This window comes from Rhinolophus hipposideros (genome assembly GCF_964194185.1).
Source record: "Rhinolophus hipposideros genome assembly, chromosome: 10".
Classification (NCBI taxonomy): Eukaryota; Metazoa; Chordata; class Mammalia; order Chiroptera; family Rhinolophidae; genus Rhinolophus; species Rhinolophus hipposideros.
Genome location: NC_138056.1, coordinates 41598655 through 41624200, shown reverse-complemented (window position 1 = coordinate 41624200; position 25546 = coordinate 41598655). Strand labels below are relative to the sequence as shown.

The following is a 25546-nucleotide window of genomic DNA, read 5'->3' as shown; positions in this document are numbered from 1 at the left end:
GGAAATTCTGTGGTTCTACATGCTTTCATGTATACTTTCTGCTTCTCTGATTAGGAAAGCAAGGTTTACACAAATGACTTTTTTCAGGGAGTGATCAAGATATTTCCTATCACACTACCCTGAATATATTTGCCTTGGGCTTTTATATTTTGAAATGGAAATACTACCCAGGTCTAAAATTTTATTTACATTCAGATAAACCAGTGGATGTTCACTTAGAATGTATACACAGAAGTTAAAATTTAGCAATAGAAAAATCAAAGAACTATAAGATCATGTAGACAGTAATGTAAAATATATTTTTTCTAACTGAAAAATCATGCTTTACATTTCTAATTTTTCCTAATGTATATATTAGAATATAATTTGTCTAATTATACATTACATTTTGAATTAGATACAATTTGAAATAATACAGAAGGTGATCGATGAACTCTGGATATGGAAAATTCTTAATTAATAATTAACAGTCCTAAAGAAATCTTTTACCAGCATGTGTGAATGTCAAATATATTATGTTCAGTAAAGGAAGCCAGACATAAAGAAATATATATTGTATGATTTCATTTATATGAAATGTACAGAAAAGGCAAATTTATAGAGACAGAAAGTAAATTAGTGGTTGCCTGAGAATGGGGAGTAATCCTAACAATTTAAATCTGACTGTTAAGGCACGACCTTCAAGAAAGGCTTCATAAGTTAAAGAAGCATGAATTACATACAACTTATTAAAAGGAGAGAAAAGTGAGAAGAAACTGTAGGGGAAAAAAACCCCTAAACAGATGTCATAACAAATTCCCAAGGATCTAAGATAGATAATGTTATAAGTGGAACATCTTCTATATTAAGTAAAGCTCTAAAAGACAAGTATTACATCTCATCTGGGCCAATAAAATATTCTGCTCTTATGAGAATGCTAAATATATATACATACTATCTTTTCATTAAAAAGAATGTATACGCAGTCATCAAACACAATTAGGTATATCTACCTAAGGTATATGGAAGGATCTCCAAGATGCACTACTTAGTGAAAAAAGCAATGTAAGGAAACAGTGTGAATGGTTTGATTACTTTAGGTTTTTTAAAAAAGACAATTTTATCTGTATATTCTGGCACTGATGCATGACTTTACACCCTCCCCCCCTCAGGAAGAAATCCACTATCAGAGGAAATGGGAAACTATCAGAGGTGGGAATGGGAGCTTTTCTTTTGCATTTTGTATCTGTGCTATCTCAATTTTCTAACCATGTATAAGTATTACTTTTATTTTAGAAAATATCTATCTGATTGATAGAATTATTTATTGTATTAGACTAATATAAGCTCCTGGTGGCCATGTCGGTGTTTTATTCATATTGCTGCCCATCATATTGCTAGACATAGTAACAGTATATTAAGATGCTCAATAAACTTGTTCCATTGAAAAAAAAGGATGAATAAATGTCATTAAAAATATTTTTAAAGTAAATTTAAAAAAGACATGGAGCTGAGTCCATTCTCTGAAGCAATGCGAGCATGGCCCAGGAGTATATACTGGCTGAACAGATGAGAATGGCTCGTTTGCAACCTATGGCCAGGAGAATACAATTTACATCTACAGATTTTCCTGAATGAAGAAACAGTCTATGCACCAGAAATAATCTGCCATAAGACAGAAATTTAGAAAATGTTTAAGAATCAGTATGATCCACCCTTTTCCTCCTAAACCCTTCAGAGTCAGTTATCAATGTGGTGCTTCTTTCCTCCAATTTTACCTTTCTTTGCTCTGCTTGTTTAAGGTGACAGGAGCTGGACCTGTAAACACTTCTCATTTGCCAGCTGGCACACTATTAAGCTTTGTCATTAAAGAGTACTGAAAGAACACTGCAGTATGAGTGGTCTGTTTTCCTGGTTCTGGTGTGCCTTTTCCTTCTGGTTCCTGTGTTATGCACCTGCCAGGGGGATGCTCACCATTTAGTAAGTCTCAGCGGTACCCCAGATGGTGGCTTCCTGTCAAATTTCCCTGGCACCCTAGTGACTGGATTCTTAGCAAGTCTTGCCAGAACTCCAGTAGGCAGTTTCCTGCTGGCCAGTCCTGGTCTGTGGCACCTCAGTGAATTTCTTTGTCATCCAGTGGCCAGAGCAATATCTTTCCAGCAAGGTCTGAAGCTCAGTCATGTTGGGGATGAGCCCTCTTCCAAGTCTGTTCCTTTCTTGGGTACTCTGCCTGAGTCCTAGAAATAGTAGCTGCTCCCTTTATCTGCTATTCCTGTGTTCTTTGGAATTCTCTTCACTTCTTAGTAGTTAACCTCTGCTACTACTGAATGTTAAATTATATTAAATTTTCCCTGCTCAGGTTACTGCTGTGGTTTCTGGCTCTTCAATGGACCTTAACCAATTCACACTCAAACCAAAACAAGTCAAACCAAGCCAACAACAAAGAACTAAATCCATAAACTGACCATTAAAACATAACTTTGTATTAAATTTGATAATACAGAGAAACAGCATAGGCATTTAGTCTAACTTGTTAACTAATTGTATAAAACGTCCTATAGAACTAAAAAAACACAGTGTAATGGTTTTGTACTGTGTAAACTGAGCTGAGCTGGAACTACGAGGTCTGACAATTAAGTGCACAAACTTGCTACTGTGCGCATACATTGGCAGCACTGTACAAACAGCTCGGTAAGGTTTCATAACCTTGGCATATCAGTGTCTCATAGCTGTGTTCGTGTCGACGTGTGGCGATGTCTTGCTGCGTGGCGTTCATTACTGTTGTTGCGTGTTTTTGTGTGCCATCACAAGAGTGTCTGAGCTTGAATTAGAGCAACGAACAAACATTAAATTTCTTGTTTAACTTGGCAAGAGTGGAAGTGAAATTAGGGCATCTTAGTCCAAGTTTATGGGAGAATGCCATGAAGAAAACGGCAGTGCACAAATGGATTAAACGTTTTTCCGAGGGGAGAGAACATGTCACTGATGAAGAGAGGTCAGGGTGGCCAGTAACAGGCAGAACTGACGAATATATTGCAAAAATTCATCACATTGTGCGTCAAAATCATCAGCTGACTGTGAGAAGCACAGCAGACCAAGTAAACATTGATAGAGAAACAGTTAGGAAAATCTTAACTGAAAATCTTGGCATGAGAAAGATGTGTGCAAAAATGGTCCCAAAGGAGCTCACTAATGAACAAACGCAAAGGAGAGTCGAAGTTTGCCAAGACCTTTTGGAGAGGAAAGATGATGTTTTGGGCCGTGTTATCACTGGTGATGAAACATGGGTGTACCAATACGACCCTGAAACAAAGCATCAAAGTGCACAATGGAAGTCAGCCAATTCTCCGTGACCAAAAATGTCCGTCAATCCAAATAAAGAGTCAAAACGATGTAGCTAACCTTTTTTGGTATCAGAGGAATTATTCATTATGAATTTGTACCAATTGGACGAATAGTTAACCACGTTTACTATTTGGAAGTGCTGAAAAGGCTGCATGAAAAAGTTAAAGACAAAAACGACCTGAACTTTTTGCCAACAATTCATGGCTCTTGCATCACAATAATGCACCAGTTTACACGACACTGTCTGTGAGGGAGTTTTTAGCCAGTAAACATATAACTGTATTGGAACGCCCTCCCTACTCCCCTGATCTGGCCCCCAATAATGACTTCTTTCTTTACCTGAAGATAAAGGAACTATTGAAACAAAGACCTTTTGATGACATTCAGGACATCAAGGGTAATACAACGACAGCTCTGATGGCCATTCCAGAAAAGTTTCCAAAATTGATTTGAAGGGTGGACTAGGTAGCTTCCCAAGGGCAGTACTTCGAAGGTGACCGTAATGATATTCAGCAATGAGGTATGCAGCACTTTTCCTAGGATGAGTTTGCGAACCTAATTGTCAGACCATGCATATTTCCCAGAATTCTCTTCCCTGCATGGTTCTGGGTTAGAGTTGGCCACAAGAGAAATTTGTCTAAGATTTGGAAGGGAAAAATGAAACAGTAGCCCTTATACTCTGAAGTACAAGATCCCAGCTGCTGCTGTAGGTCATATACTCGTACTCTGTCATTGGTCTGCTGGTTCATCTTGTTGATGTGGAAAAGGAACTGAGCCCACACATCCTCCAATTCCTGCCGGATCTCTTCCTTTAGCTTCTCCTAGTGCAGAGCCAGAAACGTGTGTAGCTCCATGGCCAACAATGCTGCTTCTCTTGCAGGACATCTGCATTGTCGAGGTTGGAGGACTATCTGCTGCCCTGATTACCTGCAGCGAGTTTAGGCCCACAGGTAGACTCTAATTCAGAGCCTTCAATAAACTTCTTTCCCAGCTTCCGTAACAGTGTAAGGGCTGGTCCCTATAAATTCCTTACTTCGTATCATTCATGGTACTTCTGCTATCATGATAAAACACTCACTAGCACATACTGTAAAATGGTTAAACGATTCAGCTTAAGAAAAAACCAACCATTATGCAACGGGTCACTTGCACAATTCAGTTTCTACTGTCAATTCTTATTTTACCTATTTTTTTCTTATTTTTACTTATACATAATAATATCTAAGTTAAAAAATATCTTAGATGTTGAAAGTGGGAAAATTTTTAAATGCTTTATTTATTTATTTTTTTTAAACAAATGCCCTGTGAGTGCTCTTAGATGTTATGAAGCTAGTTAGATATAGGAGGGAGTTTTCTGGCTGCTCTGAGATATGGAGACAAATTTCCTAGGTGGCTTAGGACCCAGGAGAACCTAGCCTATTTTTGTAACAGTGTTCTCCATGCTAGCAGGGGAATGAGATAAAGAACTAAGTTCAGAGAAGGCTAGTATGTATGCATTAAAGGAAAACTGGGGTGCCTGGAGCTGAGTGTAAGCTGAGAAGGAAGACCAAAAGACAATGTGCAAACTTCGACAATGTCATTAGTGCTAAACCCAAAACTCATTTGTTTGACATTATTGAGACTTATACTTGTTTCCTGAGCATGCTCAGTATGACTTCCCAGTTCTCAGAAGTGTGAACCTCATAAATTCCATATCTGTTTTAGAAGAGGATGGGAAGGCAAGTAGGAAAAAAGGATATGCAGTGACTTCACAGCAGAGAAAACGCTCTTGATTAGGGAGAACTTTGGATTAAGACCTTTAACTTTGAGACTGTGGACAGACTATTTGAATAAAGTTTTTTAAAAACTGGCCTTATCAATAAACATTTATTGAGTGCCTACTAGCTACTAAAAAAGTAGCTAGGCTACACCAGTTAGAAATGGTGGATAACACACAAAAAAGATAGGCAGAACAGAAAGAATAAGACATCTGACGGCTAGCATCTGAGGGCATGATCATTTCATGGCTAGGACTCTACATGAGGCATTGTATCTGGTGCCTAGTTCTCTACTAAAACAGATCTGGGAATGTTGAATAAGCTCTCCTGACTTAGAGCCCACGAAAACAGGGAGCAGCTTAAGTCAGAAAGTCTTTCCACACTACCTTCTTGAAGTCCCAGCCCTCCTGAAGCTACCTGTGTATGGCTGAACAGTGAGTCAGCTGGCTGCCACAGGTTTATTATTTCCTACTGCACATCTCATAAGGATGTGTTAAATGCGCTGCTCAGAGTGTGGCTATTTAACTTCTTACAAATCCTTCATAGGAAAAGACAGAATAAGACGAATTTGCTGAATTTGTTTGCCATAAAACTAATCTTATGAAAAGGCATGGATAGAAAAATGTAATATATGACAGAACTAAGAGAGTCACTAAACATTCCAGAAAATTCTCAGAAGGTTCAAAGAAATTGCCATTGAAGTTAAACTCTAATTTCTGCCTCCATTTAGTTATTTAGTTTGTTCATTTGCTCACTCATTCATTCAACAAATATTTACTGGTTGACATTAGGATACAGCATCGAATAAGACAGGCAATATCTCAACCTCATGGAACTTACTTTCCGTAGTGAGGGAAAATAGTCAAATGTAAACACATCAATATATAACATAATTTCAGTTGTTATAAAGCGCTATAAAGAAAAATAAAGCAGGAATGAAATGGGTGTGATTCTATCTTAAGAGATGATTCTATCTTAAGAGATGATTGTAGATTAAATTTTCTATATATAGAATGCAATAAATGTTATAATAAGTATAACTATAGATATGTCTTAGATATCCTAAGGGGACAGGATTCTTGTACTGAATACATTTATACAAATTATAATGAGCTTACATATAGATCAATGCAACTTACCCTATAGAAAGCACTGGTCAAAGGGAGTAATGCTGCAGCAATGTTATATTCTTCTAAACTTGAACAATCCTTAAATGAAACAAATTAGTATTAGGACATTTATCAGAAATCACAAATAAATGGAAATGAAAATCTGAAATACATTGTTTCCTGTCCTATGGGATTCTTACTTATTCCAAATTGTCACTAAGGCTTAACACTGAGGTAAGTTTGAAAAAAGAAATCCTGTCCCTGAAGCACATTCCTTTAGAAATGAGATAAAAATACATTTGAGAAAGATATTTTCATACACAAGTGGTGAGCAGCTACCTTTACTTACCTGCTTTATAAAGATTGTGACAAAGTGTGTAATTTATACAAAAAAAATTTGGAGGGGCTTTTAGTATATTTAACTATAGTATTTCATTGAGTCTAAGATACACATTTTTTCACATTTTAACTTCTTTGAGACATTTTATAATTGATTAGAAATATTTGTTCTTTCTTAAGTGTTATATACAAAGGGTATTTTGCTATTGATCAGGCAAGAAATATCACTGATGCTAAAACCTATTGGGTGGGATAATCAGAAAATCTCAGTGGGAATGTAAAATGGTTCAGCTGCTAGTAAAAAACAGTATGGCAGTTTCTCAAAACTGAAAAATAGAAGTACCATAAGATCCAGCAATTCTACTTCTGGGTATGTACCCAAAGTAACAGTGACTTGAACAGATATTTGTACATTCACATTCATATTGGCATTATTCAGAATGCCAAAAAGTGAAAGCAACCCAAAACCTTGATGAATGAATAAACAAAATGTGTGTGTGCGTGTGCACCCACACCCCCCCCACACACATGCATGTGCACACAAAATGGAATATTATTCAGCCTTAAAATTCTAACACATGCTACAATATGGATGAACCTTGAGGACATATGCTAAGTGAAATAAGCCAGCAAATACTGTATGATCCAAGCTAAAAAGCTCTTGCACTGCAAAGGAAACCATCAATTAAATAAAAAGGCAGCCCACTGAATGGGAGAAAATATTTGTAAACTACTTATCCAGGAAGGAATTAATATCCAAAATTTTCAAGGAACTCATACACTCAATAGGAAAAAACCAAATAACCCAATTAAAAACTGGGCAAAAGAACTAAACAGACATGTTTCCAAAGAAGACATACAAATGGCCAACAGGTACACGAAAAAGTGCTCAACATCATTAATCATCAGCGAAATGCAAATCAAAACCACAATGATACACCTCATACCTGTCAGAATGGCTATTATCAAAAACACAAAAAATTACAAGTGCTGGTGAGGATGCAGGGAAAAGGAAATGTGTGTATATTACCCTGGTGGGAATGTCAACTGGTGCAGCCACTATGGAAAACAGCATGAGGTTCCTCGTGAGATTAAAAACAGAACTATAATATAAACCAGTGATCCCATTTCTGGGGATATATCCAAAGGAAATGAAATCATTATCTTGAAGTGATTATCTGCACTCACATGTTCATTGCAGCATTATTACAATGCCAAGGTATGGAAACAACCTAAAGAGCCACCAATGAATGAATGGTAAAGAAAATGTGGTTTATATATATACACTGGAATATTATTCAGCCTTAAAAAGGAAGGAAATCCTGCTATTTGCAACAACATGAATGATTCTGGAGGGCATTATGGTAAGTGAAATAAGCCAGATAGAAAAAGGCATATACTTCATGGTATCATCTATAAGTGGAATTAAAAATAAAGTCAAACTCAGAAACACAGAGTAGAACGGTGGTTGCAGGGGCTGGGACTTGGGGAAATAGGGAGAGATTCAATTATAAGATGAATAGGGTCTGAGTATCTAATATATAATATTGTGACTATAGTTGATAAAACTGTACTGAATAACTGAAATTTGTTAAGAGAATAAAACTTAAGTATTCTCACCAAAAAAAGGTAAATAAGTGAATATGTGAGGTGATGGATACGTTAATTAACGGTTTTCAGAATCCTTTCACAATGTATATATATAGCAAATCATCACGTTGTACACTTTAAATATATTACAATTTTATTTGTTAATTATACTTCCCTCAATAAAGCTGGAAAAAAGTGTACAGTTAGGCCATGCAGGAAAACACCACACCTTTTTCCTATTTGGCTCCTGTTCTCTACCATCTCCATGGATTTTATAAAATAATCCCGGAACATGGCGAAAGTGTGAATCATCTTTTTCTGCCTGACTTAGTCCTCACCCCCTTGCTCAGGACACTGTTATGCACAAGAATGTCATCCCCTGTGTCCTAGCACATCTGAGTTTCTTTAACAGAAATGCTTTGCATGTTTTTGAAGACTGTCATGAGGCCCAAGGCAATAAAGTTCAACAGACTTGAGCTGTAATCTTCTCCTAAGGAAATGGTTGGGATGCCAAGATGCCTTTGGACTTTGATTTCACAGCAGGGCTTCATTTGTAACAATTCTGTCCAAACTTTAAATGACAACAGCTGTGATATGAAGTCCAACACACTCATTTATAAAAATTTCCCACAAATTAAAAAAAATTAAACAATGGGGAATTTCAATCCATGACCAATTAGCAGGGAACAGGCAATCATAAAACATTTAGGAGCTATTTATTATCTTACAAAATGTTTACACATTGTAGTGCATGTCTCAAACCTGAGCGCCAGTCAAATGCTGATTGCAAAATATAAATATAAAATTCTTTGCAAATCACGTTAGAGACATTCTAAGTTAATTAGGTTGAAAAATGGGGAAATTTTAGAACAATAATTCTACAACTATTGACATAGCAACAGCATTCCGGAATAGTGCAGTTATCTATTGGGGAATCAGTCCATAAATACACATCCTGGAGTCCCCGTGCTTTGGCCACATAATGGCAATGTAGTTACAGGCATACCAGGCAATTTATAAACTTGCAAGGACTTGAATACTTATACATGTTTTATTCTGAAATTTGCTATGTAGTTTTCCTTTAATTTTCCTCCTACAACTGAAGAGTGAGCCCTGCAATCTTAATTTCCCATTACCCTCAATTACTTCGTACTTTCAATCTGCATACCTTTGAACTGTCATGACCAGCATTCTTATTTCATAAAACTTTGGAATCTCTCAAAAATGATATATTTAAACATTAAAAAAAAAAAACGATTGAAAGGCACAACTGTCTTTTGCACAAATGTCTTATACAACTGACTTTTCTTTAGAGTTTAAATTAGACATAGTTTGGAAAAAAAATTTTTGTTGAGTTGTCCAAACACAGAACATTTGTACCTTCTACACAGGGGCAAAAATTATAAAACGACCAAAGCCAAAAATATCTCTTTATATCATATTACTCTCCTGCTCAAAAATGTCAGCTATGTTCTGACCATTACAGGATAAAGATCAAACTCTTCTTCTAGGCTTCCATGGTGTGGACCCATTTCCACACCCAACTGACCATATGACCCTCCTGCCGCAAGCTTTACTTATCATCTTCTTTCCACATCATAGTTATTCCTACCATATCTAATACTCCTAGGAATACCATCTATGCCTTGCTTTGTTATTTACATCGTTCCCTCTTGGCACCTCCATAGGCACAGCCCTATATTTCCCTACCCTTTCCAAGTGCAGTGCTAAGCAAGCACATGTGCACATGTACACACAAACTCTTACTGTAGTTTCAGCCTCAGGTTATATTTTAATGCTAAATGAACTTACACAACCGTAGAGAATGTATCACAATTTTAAATACTATGGTTATTTACTATGTACCATGATTCCCAATGGGATAGAAGGTGAATGCTAGGCATGACAAATAATATCTAGATTTGTTTGAAGTTTTTGAGAAAATGGGCCAAGTCTGCTTCAATTTTATATGCCTGGAAACTAGAACACTGCACCTGGCATATAGTAATAATAGCTAACATTTATTGAGTGCTTACTAAGTATCAGACAGGTTTTAAGTATGAATTTATACAAATTATTTCATTTAATTTTTACAACATCTCTAGGAAATAGATATTATATAATTATGCCCACTTTGTTGATGAAGTAACTGAGCTTTTCACAGTTTAAATATTTGCCTGGGATTACATGCCCACAAATGGCAGATGCAGAATTCAAAACTAGGTACTCTCACTACAATATCTGTGCTTCAAACCTCTGTGTTCTCTTTGACTCTTAAATGCAATCAGGCGTGGAACAAAATCTAAAAATGGCATCTGTGGAAACACATAAATTAGGCAAAAGAAGAAGTCTTCCAGTAATTATAAATAATATCCTCAAGATAGTGTGAAACTATATTACATCTATGAAAAAGCAATTGAAAAATTTAAATGTGATTGCTAAAATTTAAATGCAAAGGAAGGGCTAGAAGAAAAACTTTTTTGTCATGTATTCTTTTATGTCATCTCTATCTTCAGGAATTTTTTAAAAATTAAGAAATATAGAGGATCAAGTCAATGCTTCTAAAATATGCCTACCAGGAGTGTGGGAAAAGAATTTAGGCCTCATTTGCAAAGGGTATCAAATACGATAAATGAGAAAAGATATTTGGTAGAATGAATAATATGTGGTATAATGATATAAAGGAATACTACATGAAAGTAAAAATATGAATTATAGCTATATCCAATATCATGGATGAATCTCCCAAACACAATTTTGAACCAAAGAATTAAGACAAAAAGAATACATCACTACCACTATCATCATCAAATTAGTCAGCACTGAAACATACCTTCTTGGTTAACCTTGGCCTCTATCTCTATTTATCCCATCAAATACATACAGGTAAACATGTGCCAATACAATGTAGGATTTCATAAAACCTACCATAGTGGTGTGAAAGAATTGTTTAAATCAAATCATAGGATACAAAGGATAATCCAACAAAGTTAGATCAAGTAAAAAGATAATCAGTTTGGATGCTTTCATGATACGTGCTTCAAAAGAAAATGATTTGATGTCAAAAGAGTGAGTCTCTAGGGAAAAATAATGAAGGCTTTAAATATTTTTGCAAAAATGATCATCTTTAGGATAGTGCTATAAAAGCCAAACAAAAAGTAAGCTATCATGCAATTTTGTTAGAAAAATTATTTTAAATACTCTTCTCTCCCCAAAACAAAAAGTCAGATTCATGCTTGGGTTCTAAAAAATATGAACACATGGTAAATACTGCAACCTAAGTATTTGTTAAAATAAAATTTTATAATTTCTTCTTTTAAATGTAACGTACCAAACAAACACTTTCCCCACCATTTGGTATGAAATTTCAGCCCCTATTTTAAATGGATTTACTGGTGGTGATAGTGAAAATTAGTTCCACTCTTAAAGATCTAAAGGGTGCAGGAGTGATGGCCTCTGTCATATCTCTATATTTAATTCTCCAGTCTGGTGTCTGCAGAAAGCAGACAGATTCTGGAGCATGAAAGTATTCTACAGCAAATTCAAACAAGCAGTAGCTCCAACTGCAATTATATAACAAAGTTGTGTTGTCTTTGCTAAAGCAGACTATCATGGCTCTTAGTGTATTATATGCAACTGCTGATTTGTTGACTATGTTCTTTTCTATTCCTATCAGAGAGGATGGTCTGAAACAGTCTGCATTCCTATGAAATGGACAATGGCAAACATTTACAATTTTGCTTAAAAATATGTTAACCAAACCCCCTCCCATCCAAATTCAGTCTGAAGAAATTTGGACCATCTGAACATCATATAGAACATTATACTGATTTACTACATTGATGATATCATACTCATCAGTCTGGACAAGCAAGAAGTGGCTACTGTGTTCCAAACCTTGGTAAAACGTATGGACTACAGAGGATGGGAGAAAAAGCTTATGGAAGTTCTAGCATTCTAGGACATCTCATTCAAAATAAAGGACAATTTATTGCACCTTATATCTCCTACCGCGAGGAAAGAAGCACTACTTCTGTAGGCCTCTCAGAGTTATAGAGGTAGAATATTCCACATCCAGGACTACTGCTCTGGTTCATACCAAGTGACACAAAAACCTCCTGGCTTTGAGTGGGACCTCGGGCAGGGAAGGGCTCTTTAGCGGATACAGGAATCAATAAGCCCTGCTTACCAGCATACCCAGTGACCCACTTGGATAATTTGTACCTTCCATTGCTGTAACTCTGAGCTCTGCAAGGTTAGAGATTCTGGACCACAAAGGAAAAATATTTCTACCAGAGGACAAAACAAGAATCTCATCAATCTATAAACTACAGTTATTACTAAGACACTTTAGGCAACGAATGCCCAGGGATCAGAAGACAACAAAAGAGTTATTGTCCTGACAAAGATAACCAAACTTGAATGCCAGGTGGAGGTAGGGCTAATGCTACAAGTGGGAGTAAGGAGGAATATGTTTGGCACTTGGGTAAGTCCCTGGGTATCTCTTGGTACTTCCTTGCCAAATTCTGATGGAAAATGAACAAGTGCAGAAGCCCTGAGCTGAGAAAGACATGGTGACCAGGGACTAAGATCCCTCCAGGATGAGGGCCTGGGTCATGTTGCCAGGAAGCCACTAAAAACAACAGAGATGCTAGCTAGGGATAACGGAATCAGGAATGGATAGTAGAGAAGGGAGGTAAGTATCATTTGCAACCTACGATCAGCTATAGTAGCAGGGGCTAAAGATTTTCCCAGTTACCCTTTTCAAAGCTTCTCCCAGCAACAAAGGAACACGAATTCTGGAGGAACTTTTCCTGAATACATACGAGTATTAAGAGGTGGAGCCAAGTAGCACAAGGGGTGAACATGACAATGCCCTATCCAGATACCCCTTCAAGGAAGGACTTGTTGCCCCCATGACTAGGAGTGCTGTCAACAGCCCTTCTCGAGGCAGCCAATATTCAATATTCATTGAATACTGAATATTCAATCAAGGTGGGGGTATAAAGACCCAATCATTTTGGCTTAATGTGGGACAATTCCAGCTCCGGAACTGTGTGGGTTTCGCTGAGGCTATCTTTGGGCCAACAATATTGCTTGACTTCTCCTTCTGGCCAGTTCTACTTCTTCCTCCCTTCCACAGGTGTTCACCCCAGCAATACTAACAAATATCTTTTGCACTAAACTCTGCCTCTGAATCTGTTTCCAACCTGAAACAACTTCCCAATAACATAGTAGTACACATATCTTTGCTTTGGATTCTGTTTTCTGGGGAGCCCAGGCTAGGACAGATCTAGAGTTTGAAAAGATCGCTATGACTACAGGATGATGAATGGGTTTAGAACAAGTATAGATGTGGGATGAATGCTTAAAAGGGTACTGTAGCAGTCTAAATGGAATAATGATAGCTTTGAGTAGGGTATTAGATATGCAGGTAGAGAGAAGTAGGCTGAGTTAAAAGATTTGTCTGAGGTAAAAATCAGTACAACTTAGTTGAGGCAGAAGAAGCTGTCAGGAATCTCTTAGATTTTTGTTTGTATAACTGGATCGATGATGCCATTTGCTGAGATTGGGAACGATGTAAGGGGATCAGGTTCGAGGCCTGAGGAGTAGAAGAGATGGATATCATGAGTTCAGTTTGTAACTATTAAAGGTGAAGTGTATTTGAGACATGAAAACAAAATACCAGGTAGCCAATAGGATATATGGGTATAGAGCTCAGAGAAAAGGTCTGGGGGTAGAGAAATAAACTTTGAGTTATCGATGTATAGGTGGTAATTTAAGTTGTGGGTGTAGATGAGATCATCCTTGAAGAGGGTATAGAATGAGAAGGAAAAAAAAAGAATATAAGTCTTGAAAAATTAAAGGCCAAGTGAAGAAGTATGAGCTTCAAAGATGGAGAAGGAATGGCCAGAGAGGTAGGAGGATACGTAGGAAATGCTTCATCATAGAAGGCAAGGAAAGAGAGTGCTTCAAAAAGAAACTCTAATTGATAAACTGCTTCCTCCATCTTCAAAGCAAGGAAAAGCTGGTGGACTTAACCATGAAGACATAACATTAATAATTTATATAGTTTACATAGTTTCAAAGTAGCTCCTACACTGTATATTTTGTTTGCTTTCTTTTGCTGCCCCTCCCCCAAAAGACTGTATCTTAAGTTCCTGTGAGGAAAAAAAGAGTGAATTATAAATCTGCCACATTTACAAGGGCTAATCACATTTAGAAGAGCTAACAAATAAATAAAACCTATAGAATAACCTTTTGCATTAGAAAACCTTCATGTATATAAGTCAAGTTATATAGAAAAATAGTTCTTTTAAAAAACATTTTAAGTCCATAAGTTATTATTATGCTTCCTTTATAATATTAAAAGATAAAACAATCAAATCTTTATATAACCAATTATCACAATAACTAGAGACAATTTTCTTCATGATTTATACTGTAAAAATAACGATAACATAACAGCACAGAAAAACTTAACTCACTCTTAGTTTCAAGAAGACTATTCTGCAATGTCATTGTAAATACTGTGTTTCCCCCAAAATAATACCTAGCTGGACTATTAGAGTCCTAAAGACTGTAATGCATTGTTAGGAGCAAAAATTAATGTAAGACCTGGTCTTATATAAGACCCAGTGTTATGTTGTTGTTATGTTATGTTAAGCTATATAAGACCCAGTCTTATATAAAACTAAGACTGGGTCTTATATTAATTTTTGCTCCAAAAGACGCATTAGAGCTAATGGTTCAGCTAGGTCTTATTTTGGGGGAAACAGGGTAGTTAAAAATGTACATTGGCAGAAAGAATTCATATTCTAAGACTATAATTGCCCAGTAGCATTATTTATGAAAACCGTTTTGAAAGTAAAAATCAAGTTCAAATCTTTTTGAAAGTCAAAATACAATGAAGGAAAGATATGAAAATGAGATTCAACTATATATAGCCATCATTAAAGTTAACTAGGCAAAGAATTATCAACTCTGTGGTTAAAAATATGTATTTTTTCTGAAGCACTGATAAGAAAGACACTCAGTAAAATGTGAAGTGTTACATAAGGTCAGGGCAGTAACATGAAAGTAGTCCTGGGAATCCTAAGAAAACAATGTACAGTTCTGAACTTATTTCTTAATAACAACATAAAACTAGATACTAGGCAGAAGATAAACCCCCTCTAGATTGATTTTGGCCTTCTGAAACCCCCAACCCCATTTTCACTGGCAAAGGTCATTACCAATAACCTCTTACTTGCCAACCAAATGGATAATGTTTAAATATGTAATTTAACCTCCACACCATTTGTTAAGATCCTCCTCCCCATCCTCCTTTTTTTTTTTTTTTAACACTACTTCCCCTTAAAAAACTCACAAACTTCCATCTCATAAAGATGTAGGAAACACAGATAAGTGAAAAGAAAAACATCTTGAGATAAATCCCACAATCTTTAAGCAACCAATGTAACATTTTGGTATCTCTACTTTGTATTTTTCCTAATCACAAATTACATATTTATTCATATAATTTAACTTTATTTTTTATATAGGCACTTCATTCTTAAACTAATTTTCTTCTTTGGCCTCCATAACCCCACTTTCTATTAGATCTCTTACATCTAATGACCCTTTTGTTTTAATATCTTTATAGGTTCTTATTATTCTGCCTACCCCTTAAATATCAGTATTTCTCAATTTTTTTTCATCCTCAGAACTCTTCTTTTATATTACTTACTTTCCTCAGACTGGCTCAACCATTTCTATGGTATAATGTGGCACTGAAATCTTATTTCCAGCCTAGACCACCTTCCGCAGCTCCAGCTGACTAGACACCTGCAATCCAATGTTTTGCAAAGATCTCAAAGTCAATATATCTTAAACTGAATTATCTCCACTCCCTTTCCCCGCCTTCAAGCCCAATATTCTTTCATACCACCTTGGTAAAAAAAAAAAAAAAAAAAACAGACTTGATTTAGTCACATAGCCAGAAACCTTTGTATCACATTATACACCGTTACATTCAATCAAATATCAAGTTGATACTTCCAATGTGACCTTCCTTCCATGTATCCATCCAACAAATATCTTTAGTTAAACTAGGTGCACTGTGCTGGAGGCTGTAAATTAAACAGTTATATAATTACTTCCCTCTTGAATCTTAATCAAATACTGTTAATTCTGTCTTCATCACTTTGTCATTTGTTCCCTTTTCTTCATACTTACTACCTTTGTTTGGACTTTCACTATGGCTATAACTTCGTTACTCCTACCAATTACTGAGCCTTTGGGCGCAATTCTGCAGTCTAAATCAGAATGCTTCTCTGCTTTCCTCCCATCCTCCTAATTCCACATTCTGGAATGTCATTGTAAATAGTTAAAAATAGGCATTGGCAGAAAAAAAATTTAATTGTAAGACTATAATTGCTCAGCAGCATTATTTATGAAAATCCTTTTGAAAGTCAAGATACAATGGATAAAATACAGGAAAGTATTTTCTGTTAAGTCGGTCACCCTTTGTCCATTTGTTTTCTGGGTGTAACTTTCTTAAATAACACAAAAATATACAAAATAAAATTTATCTAGGTAGGACTGCTGCAGAAAAGGCAACAAAGGCTGTAGGGACTGCAAAGGTACTGGACATGAGAAAAAAATGGCAAGGTTATTGGAAAAAAGAGAGGAATTCTTATAGTAGAAGAGGAATCAGGGGTTTTTTGTTTGTTTTCATGAAAAGATGGGCAGAATTGGGAAGAGGAAAAATTTATTCTAAGTTGGGTGATTCAGCTTTGGACAATTGGGGGCAGAGGGTACAGGAGGGAAAAGCAAGAGCTAAAGCAAACTTATCATATAGAGAGAAGCTATTTTGAGTGTAATTTATAAGACCCGTTATGGACAGTCTAGGAACCAATAAGAGCAAAACATACCATTAATTAGCACACATATACCTTAGTATATATCTGTATAAGACCTAATCTATCTTTCAAAACCTAGAAGAAATGAAAAAATTCCTAGAAACATACAAGCTACCAAGACTGAGTCAGGAAGTAGAATATGTGAAGAGGCCTATTACTAGTAAGGAAATTGAATCAGTAATCAAAAATCTCCCAACAAATAAAAGTCCAGGACCAGATAGCTTCACTGGTGAATTCTACCAAACATTTAAAGAAGAGTAAATACTAATCAATCTCAAACTCTTCAAAAATAGAAAAGAAGACTTCCAAACACATTTTATGAAGCCAACATTACCCTGATATCAAAACTGGACAAGAACACCACAAGAAAATTACAGGCCAATATCCCTGATGAACATGAATGCAAAAATCCTCAACAAAATACTAGCAAACCAAATTCAACAAAACATTAAGAGGACTATATACCAAGATCAAGTGGGACTTATTCCAGGCATGCAAGGATGGTTCAACACCCACAAATCAATCAATGTGATACATCACATTAACAATGAGATAAAAATCATATAATAAATACAATTTAAAAAACAAAAAATAAAGAAAAAATCATATGATCACTTCAATAGATGCAGAAAAAGCATTTGACAAAATTCAACCTACATTCATGATAAAAAAACTCTCAACAAAGTGGGTATAAAGGGAATGTACCTCAATATAGAATAAGCCATATATGAGAAGTCCACAGCTAAAATTTATCAATGGTGAAAATCTAAAAGGTTTTCCTCTAAAATTAGGAAAAAGACAAGTATGCTACTCTTGCTACTTTTAGTATTGGAAGTCCTAGCCAAGGCAATTAAGGAAAAAAAGAAAAGGACAAAAGATATAAAAGTCCCCCAATTTAGAGAGAAAGAGGTAAAACTGTCATTATTTGCAGATGATATGATCTTACATGTAGAAAACCCTAAATACTCCACCAAAAACTGTTAGAACTAATCAACAAATTCAGTAAAGTTGCAGGATACAAAATTAATATAAAAAATCTGTTTCATTCTTATACACTATTGACAAACTATTAGAGAGAAACTAAGAAAACAACCCCATTTACATAAAAAAAGAATAAAATACCTAGGAGTAAATACAACCAAGGAGGTGAAAGACCTGTACACTGAAAACTGTAACATAGTGATGAAAGAAATTGAAAAAGAAGAAAATAAATGGAATGATATTCCATGCTCACAGACTGGAAGGAAAATGTCCAATCATCCTAAACCATCTACAAATTCAATGCAATCTCTATCAAAATTTCATTGGTATTTTTCACAGAAACAGAACAATCTTAAAATTTGTATGGAACCACAAAAGACACCAAATAGCCAAAGCAATCTTGAGAAAGAAGAACAAAGGTGGAAGTATCATGTTTCCTGATTTAAAACTATATTACAAAGCCATAGTAATCAAAACAGTATGGTATCAGGTAAACAACAGACACATAGATCAACAGAACAGAATAGAGAGTCCAGAAATAAAGCAACACATATATGGTCAATTAATGTACAGCAAAGGAGCCAAGAATATATGTGTACAACGGGGAAAAGACAATCTCTTCAATAAGTGGTGCTGGGAAAATTGGAAAGCCACACACAGAAGAATGAAACTAGGCCACTATCTTACACCATACACAAAAATTAATTCAAAATGGATCAGGGACTTGATTATGAGACCTGAAACCATTAAACTCCTAGAAGAAAACATAGGCTGTAAGTTCTTTGATATCAGTCTTGGTGATGTCTTTTCGGATTTGACACCGAAAGCAAAGGCAACAAAAGTAAAAGCAAACAAGTGGGACGACATCAAACTAAAAGGCTTCAGTACAGCAAAGGAAACCATCCATCAGATGAAAAGACAACCTACCAAATGGGAGAAAATATTTGCAAATCAAATATTTAATAAGGAGTTAATATCCAAAGTATATAAAGAACTTACAAAATCAATAGCAAAAATCCAAACAATCTGATTAAAAAATATGCAGAGGTTCCAAATAGACCTTTATCCAAAGAAAACACACAGATGACAAACAGGTACATGAAATGATACTCAACATCACTAATCATCAGGGAAATGCAAATCAAAACCACAATGACATATCACCTCACACTTGTTAGAATGGCTATCATCAAGAAAACAAGAAATAACAAATGTTGGTGAGGGTGTGGAGAATAGGGAATCCTACTGTTGGTGAGAATGTAAATTGGTGCAGCTACTATGGAAAACAGTATGGAGGATCTTCAAGAAATTAAACATAGAATTATCTTATGATCCAGCAATTCCACTTCTGGATATTCCTCCAAAGGAAATGAAAACACTAACCAGAAAAGATATCTGCACCCCCAACATTCGCAGTATTATTTACAATAGCCAGGACATGGGAGCAACCTAAATGCCCATCAGTGGATGAATGGATAAAGAAAATATGGTATACACACACACACACACACACACACACACACACACACACACACACACAAGAATATTATTTAGCCATAAACAAGAAATCTTGCCATTTGTAACATGGATGGACCTGGAAAGTATTATGCTAAGTGAAGTAAGTCAGACAGAGAAAAAAGTTACTGTATGGTTTCACTTATACTTGGAATGTAAAAAAAGAAATCCAAAAGTTGAACTCATAGATACAGAGAACAGACTGGTGGTTGCCAGAGGTGGGCGTCGGAGGATGGAGTAGTGGGCGAAATGGGTAAAGGGGGGTCAAAAGGTACAAACTTGCAATTATAAAATAAATAAGCCATGGGATATAAAGTATAGCATGGTGATTATAGTTAATAATACGGTATTGTATACATGAAAGTAGCTAAGAGAATAGGTCTTAAAACTTATCACAAGAAAAAAACTTGTAATTGTGTGGTGATGAATGTTAGTTATTATGATCATTTTGCAGTAGACACAAACATCAAATCATTATGGTGTACAGGTGAAACTAATATATGTCAATTACATCTCAATAATAAAAATAACAAACCAAAAAACCCTAGTCTGTATTTCAGAGTATACACCTGAAGGACGTTTATAATTAGGCTGCAGATGATTAGACTCTCCTCTACTCAAGTGATAAGGTTTATATTTCTTTCATATGTGAAAGAAGACATTATCTAAGAGTTCTTTGTGATTTTATCTTTTCTCTCTAAGATTTTAGTGCTGTGTAGAAAAGTAGCACCTCAAAGTACTAGTTTTAAAAGACAAGCTGCAGAAGGAGGCCAATTTTCTGAAACAATAGTGATTGGCTGGTAAACAGTGAGTTTGGTTGTGGTGCCCAGCACTTTATTTCTGAATGTCCAGGTGTCAGGATAGTGGTACCCTAGTCAGGAAAGTATGAAGAGAGAGGCCTCGTCTTTCTAATGCTTTGGGGTGTTCTGTCAGGGCTCCGCATCTGCGTCTACCCTTGAGCTTCCCACTCATTGTTCCCAATGCCCCACTTCCTTCTTTTTCTTGTCATGTTTGCCTCTCTTGTCTTCGTAGTCTACATAGTAGTTCACAGGATGTGGTCCCTGGACCAGCAGCATGAATATGACCTGAGAAATTGTCAAATATGGACATTCTCAGGTTCTACTCCACCCTAGTGAATCAGAAATCTGAGTGTGGGGACCAACAATCTGTGTTTTAACTAGCTCTACAGTTATTCTAATGCATTTTAAATTTTGAGAATCACTGGTCTATATATTGTATCACTATTGTTCTTTCTCATATGACCTTGAACCATTCTGGAAAAATAGGGCTATGTATCTGACTTGATTTCTAGATTCAGGTGAATATGTGAAATATTTTGTTATTCTAATTACTGTACATTTGCTTAAAGTAACTAGCACCACATTTTTTTAAACAAAATCTTAAGTGTTTCCAAAAAGTAAGTTTATCTTACTTAGTTTATATTTATAGGTCATAATTTTTTTCAACCAATACATATGGGCCTACAAAATAAAAATTTGTACATGGTCCCTACCATTATAAGTCAAAGGATTTACAAAGGATTTAGTGGAACTAACAGACAGGCAGGCCTCGCAAGAGCTAATGCAAATCAGTATGTCTATTGTGCCATACAAGCAGAAAGAGGTGTTAATGGAACATAGAGGAGGGAGTGATTCACCATAGCAATCAGAAAAATCTTTATTGAGGGGCATCTGAACTGGACTGGAAGATAAAGAGATTATTTGGATTCATTCATCTTTTTTCACATTTTTCTCTAATTTTTTGCTTTTATATGACCTTAGTTAACCGCTGATATTTTGCATATGGTTTTACTTGCAGTGTTTTAACAATATATAAAGCTTAAACATGACACCCAATATATATTCTGCATTAAAATGAGGTCCACTGGGCCGGCCCGGTGGCTCAGGCGGTTAGAGCTCCATGCTGCTGGAGGCTCCGAACTCCGAAGGCTGCTGGTTCAATTCCCACAAGTGGGCTCTCAGCCACAAAGTTGCCAGTTCAATTCCTCAAGTCCCGGCAAGGGATGGTGGGCTCCACCCCCTGAAACTAAAATTGAACACGGCACCTTGAGCTGAGCTGCCTCCCAGATGGCTCAGTTGGTTGGAGTACATCCTCTCAACCACAAGGTTGCCGGTTTGACTCCCGCAAGGGACGGTGCGGTTGGAGTACATCCTCTCAACCACAAGGTTGCCGGTTTGACTCCCGCAAGGGACGGTGCGCTGCGCCCCCTGCAAATAGCAATGGCAACTAGACCTGGAGCTGAGCTGCACCCTCCATAACTAAGACTGAAAGGACAACAACTTGATTGGAAAAAAGTCCTGGAAATACACACTGTTCCCCAATAACGTCCTGCTCCCCTTCCTCAATAAAATCTTTAAAAAAAAAGAGATCCACTGATTTTAAGAAAAGCATTACGTTTTGTCTCAAGAGAAGTTACCAATATTGAGCTAATTTATATTTATTTAAGTGAATTTTAAAATTTCCTTTACATAAACTTGAAGAAAAGTTATTACAGCCTGAACACTATTTTATTGTTTAAGGACCATGTGTGTGTATTGGAAAAAGCACAGGACTGAACCTCACCAAGGCCATACTGTTATGCACAGTATGTCATTATCTAGTACTTTGATCTTGAGCAAATCACTTCAACTCCCTGGACCTTAAGTTTCTTCATCTAGAAAAAAATTTGGACTCAATGATTTCAAAGGAACTTTATTTTTATTTCTTATTAGCTAAACCCTTTTGAATTCCATTTATGATTTCAACTGGTTCAATTATTCAAATATTCATCGAAATGAAATGGCTCTTTTTGTGGCTATCTTGACAAACATCCTCTGCAAATACTTTGGCTACAGAGTAGATTCCAGAAACTAGTTGTATGAAGCTGACAGAACACAATGTTAGTCTCGAAACGTGCTCATGACAGACCACATTAGGAAAGAGTGTCCTTAACACTACATTACTTCATCTCTAAAGAGAAGTGTCTCAAGAGGTCACAGCAGTGGTCAAAACGTTGGCTGAACAACATTTTGATGTGTTATTGATAGAAAAGTCATTTCTCAAACTGCAAAACCTGCTCTGAAACATACCCTAATTAAAACAACGACAACAAAACACATAGGGCCAGAACAGCATTCCACAATTCTGGAGAGCCTAAGAGATTTAAATCAAGTGGAAAAATTTTTGCTCCAGTGACACAGACTTTAGGGGGTGATGAGACTCTGAAAACATGGCTGAAGTATTTCAGACCAAACATAATTCTTAGTGTACAGGAACTTCATGGAAATTGTTCAGTATGTGAATTTTTGAACCTGTCTAAAGAAAAGAATAAGTGAATGAACTAATCAGAAACAGTTTTGGGGACAAAGAGGAAAAACTGAGGGTTATTAGATGGGCGGGGGGTGGGGATAAAGGGAAAGGTGAGGGGATTAGAAAACAGTCGGTAACCACAAAATGGCCTCAGGGTTTTTGAAAAACAATTTGGGGAACGTAATCAATAATGTTGTAAAGATTTTGTAGTGTATCCGATGGACACGTGTACCATTTGGGAGACCACCTCAGGGAAGATGTAGATGCTTCAATGTACTGTACACCTGAAACTGAACAATGGTGAATGCCAACTATAATTTTATATATATAATGTGATGGCTCGGTGCGATGTCGGAGGGATAGTGGATGGGGGGATGGAGGGGGGGATTCACAGTGTGAGAGATATAAATGATGAACGTCTAAGTATTACCTTGTCTTGTACACCTGAAACTAATAAAAAAAATGTTGAGTAATCTTAAAGAATGACAAATTACAGAAAAAGGTACACATCTCTGACTCTAAAACAGGTTCTAGATCTTCACCATTGTCTCTAGCCTGTCTCCTCCTGGCACATGGAGATCACGCTGTGAACTTCAGGAAGAGGGATTCCTTTTGGAATGTACCTACTTACTGGCCAAGTGTCTGTACCTAATTGATTTTCCTCACCCTTTTAAAAGAATACCTCTAATTCCTTGCCCCATGTACCTGCCTAAAGTTCAGTCAAATATCATAGCAAGATCCAAGCTAAGTGGATTTCACTGAAGTGTCAAGTGTGAGGCAGACATGGAGTTATAGAACAGAAGGATTTGTAGCTTGGGTTGAGTTTCATGCTAGTTCCATTATTAAAAAGGAATCTTTGCTAAATCTCTGGTAGGCCTTTGTTGTTCTTTTTTTTTTTTTAACCAGTCTTCTATTACCAAGGTCAAAGGAAAATGAATGTAGGTAAAGTGAAGGAGGACCAGTGTCTTGGGCTCACGTTTGAGTGCGATTCTAGAGCAATTATATCTGACAGAAATTATAATGTGTAATTAAAAATTTTCCAGTAGCATGATTTAAAAAAGTAAAAAAAAAACCAAACAGGTAAAATTAAACACAATAATAAATTTTATCTAACCCAATACATCTAAAATATAATAATTTCAACTTGTAATCAATATAAAAATAATTAATGAGATATTTTGCATTCATTTTTCTCAGTCTTCAAAATCCAGTGTGTTACACACTACAGCCCATCTCAATTTGGACTAGCTACATCTCACGTACTTGGTACATGAAATGTACCATATGTACCATATCTGAATAACGCTGCATTATACCGCTCATACCCTTAATATCTGGGTCTTGTTGCCCTGAAGTTATGGAAACTATGATTTTCCCCGCATTTTATTCCCACAACTGCTCTTTCCTTGGCTTAATTGCTATTTTTGGAATATCATTTAGAAACTTTATGATAGGGGATATCAAGCCAGGGCACTAAACTTCTTATAGGGCAACTAAAAAATGTCAATCGCTTCAGGCTCAAGAACAAGGTTTGGATACATGTAATAAAGCTTGTTTAATGAATTTAATCATAAATAAAAGAGAGAAGAGATCAGTCTGAACTTCAAAGGGTATCAAAGCCAGGCAGATTCAAAGACTGTGATATGGATCTTTTCTCTCTGACCTTGTTATTAAATTGAGTTGTCTCTGTTGCAAATTCTCTATAATCTGGCTTAAGTCGTACTTATTAAAAAAGTGTTTCTCATCCTCCTTGTTTTTTTCTCTTTTCACTGTGAGGCTTGTTCATTTCTGTGCTGAATAAGTAGAAAAATATTGGGGGTAATAAATACTAATTATCCTGTAGTTATTAGAAACTTGTAAACTTCTTTTGACATTGGTGAACTTTCAAAACTGTAATGGACTTGAGAATCAGGAAAGTTTTACCTTTTTCGTTTTTCAAAACAAACTACCACAGCAAAGTTCTTATGTAGGAAAACAACAACAACATATCCCAACTTAAAATTTCACAATGCTACACACATCAAGATTCGTATAGAATACACATTCTTTTCCAGTGTACAAGGAATACAGGAGTACTTACTAATATAAACCATACACTAGACCATAAAATACATCTAAATAAACTTAAAAGGATTCAAATCATAAGAAGTGTGTTCTCTGAGTACAATGGAATTAAATTAGAAAGTATTAACAGAAAAATCTCTGAAAGATCCACAAGAACGTGGTAAGTACATAACTTACAAATAATCGAAAGGTTCAAGAAGAAATTAATGGGAAATGAGAAAGTATTTTGAAATGAATGAAAATTAAGATATATCATATCAAAATTTGTTGGTTATTGCTAAGGTAATACTTAGTGGAAAATATAGCACTAAATGATTGTATTAGAAAGAAGAGTGTCAAATCAATTACCTCAGCCTCTACCTTAAAGAAAAATGGGAAAAGAGTCAATTATACATGAAATAACAGGAAGGAAATATTACACAAATATTGGATCAAAATTCAATAATAGAGAATAAAAGCAATAGAGAAATCTATGAAACCCAAAACTGGTTTGTTGAGAAATTCAATAAAATAGATAAATCTCTAGCCAGACTAAGAAAGGAAAAAGACAACATATTATTGTTATGAGAAATGATATCACTAGATTCTACAACTATTAAAAGGATAATACGGAAATATTATAAAATTTCATAAATTGCTCATAAATTGAACAACT

The 25546-nt window shown here is 35.9% G+C and overlaps 1 protein-coding gene across 8 annotated transcripts in view; it reads right to left on the bottom strand.

Moving 5' to 3' along the window:
• The window catches only part of SBF2 (SET binding factor 2), a 396450-nt gene that overhangs the window by 93742 nt on the left and 277162 nt on the right, over nucleotides 1–25546 (bottom strand). For all 8 annotated transcript variants that reach the window (XM_081063396.1, XM_081063389.1, XM_081063390.1 and 5 more), the window contains one exon: nucleotides 6221–6289. In XM_081063396.1, coding sequence (XP_080919522.1) covers nucleotides 6221–6289 — 69 coding nt within the window. The remainder of the gene's footprint in view (nucleotides 1–6220; nucleotides 6290–25546) is intronic.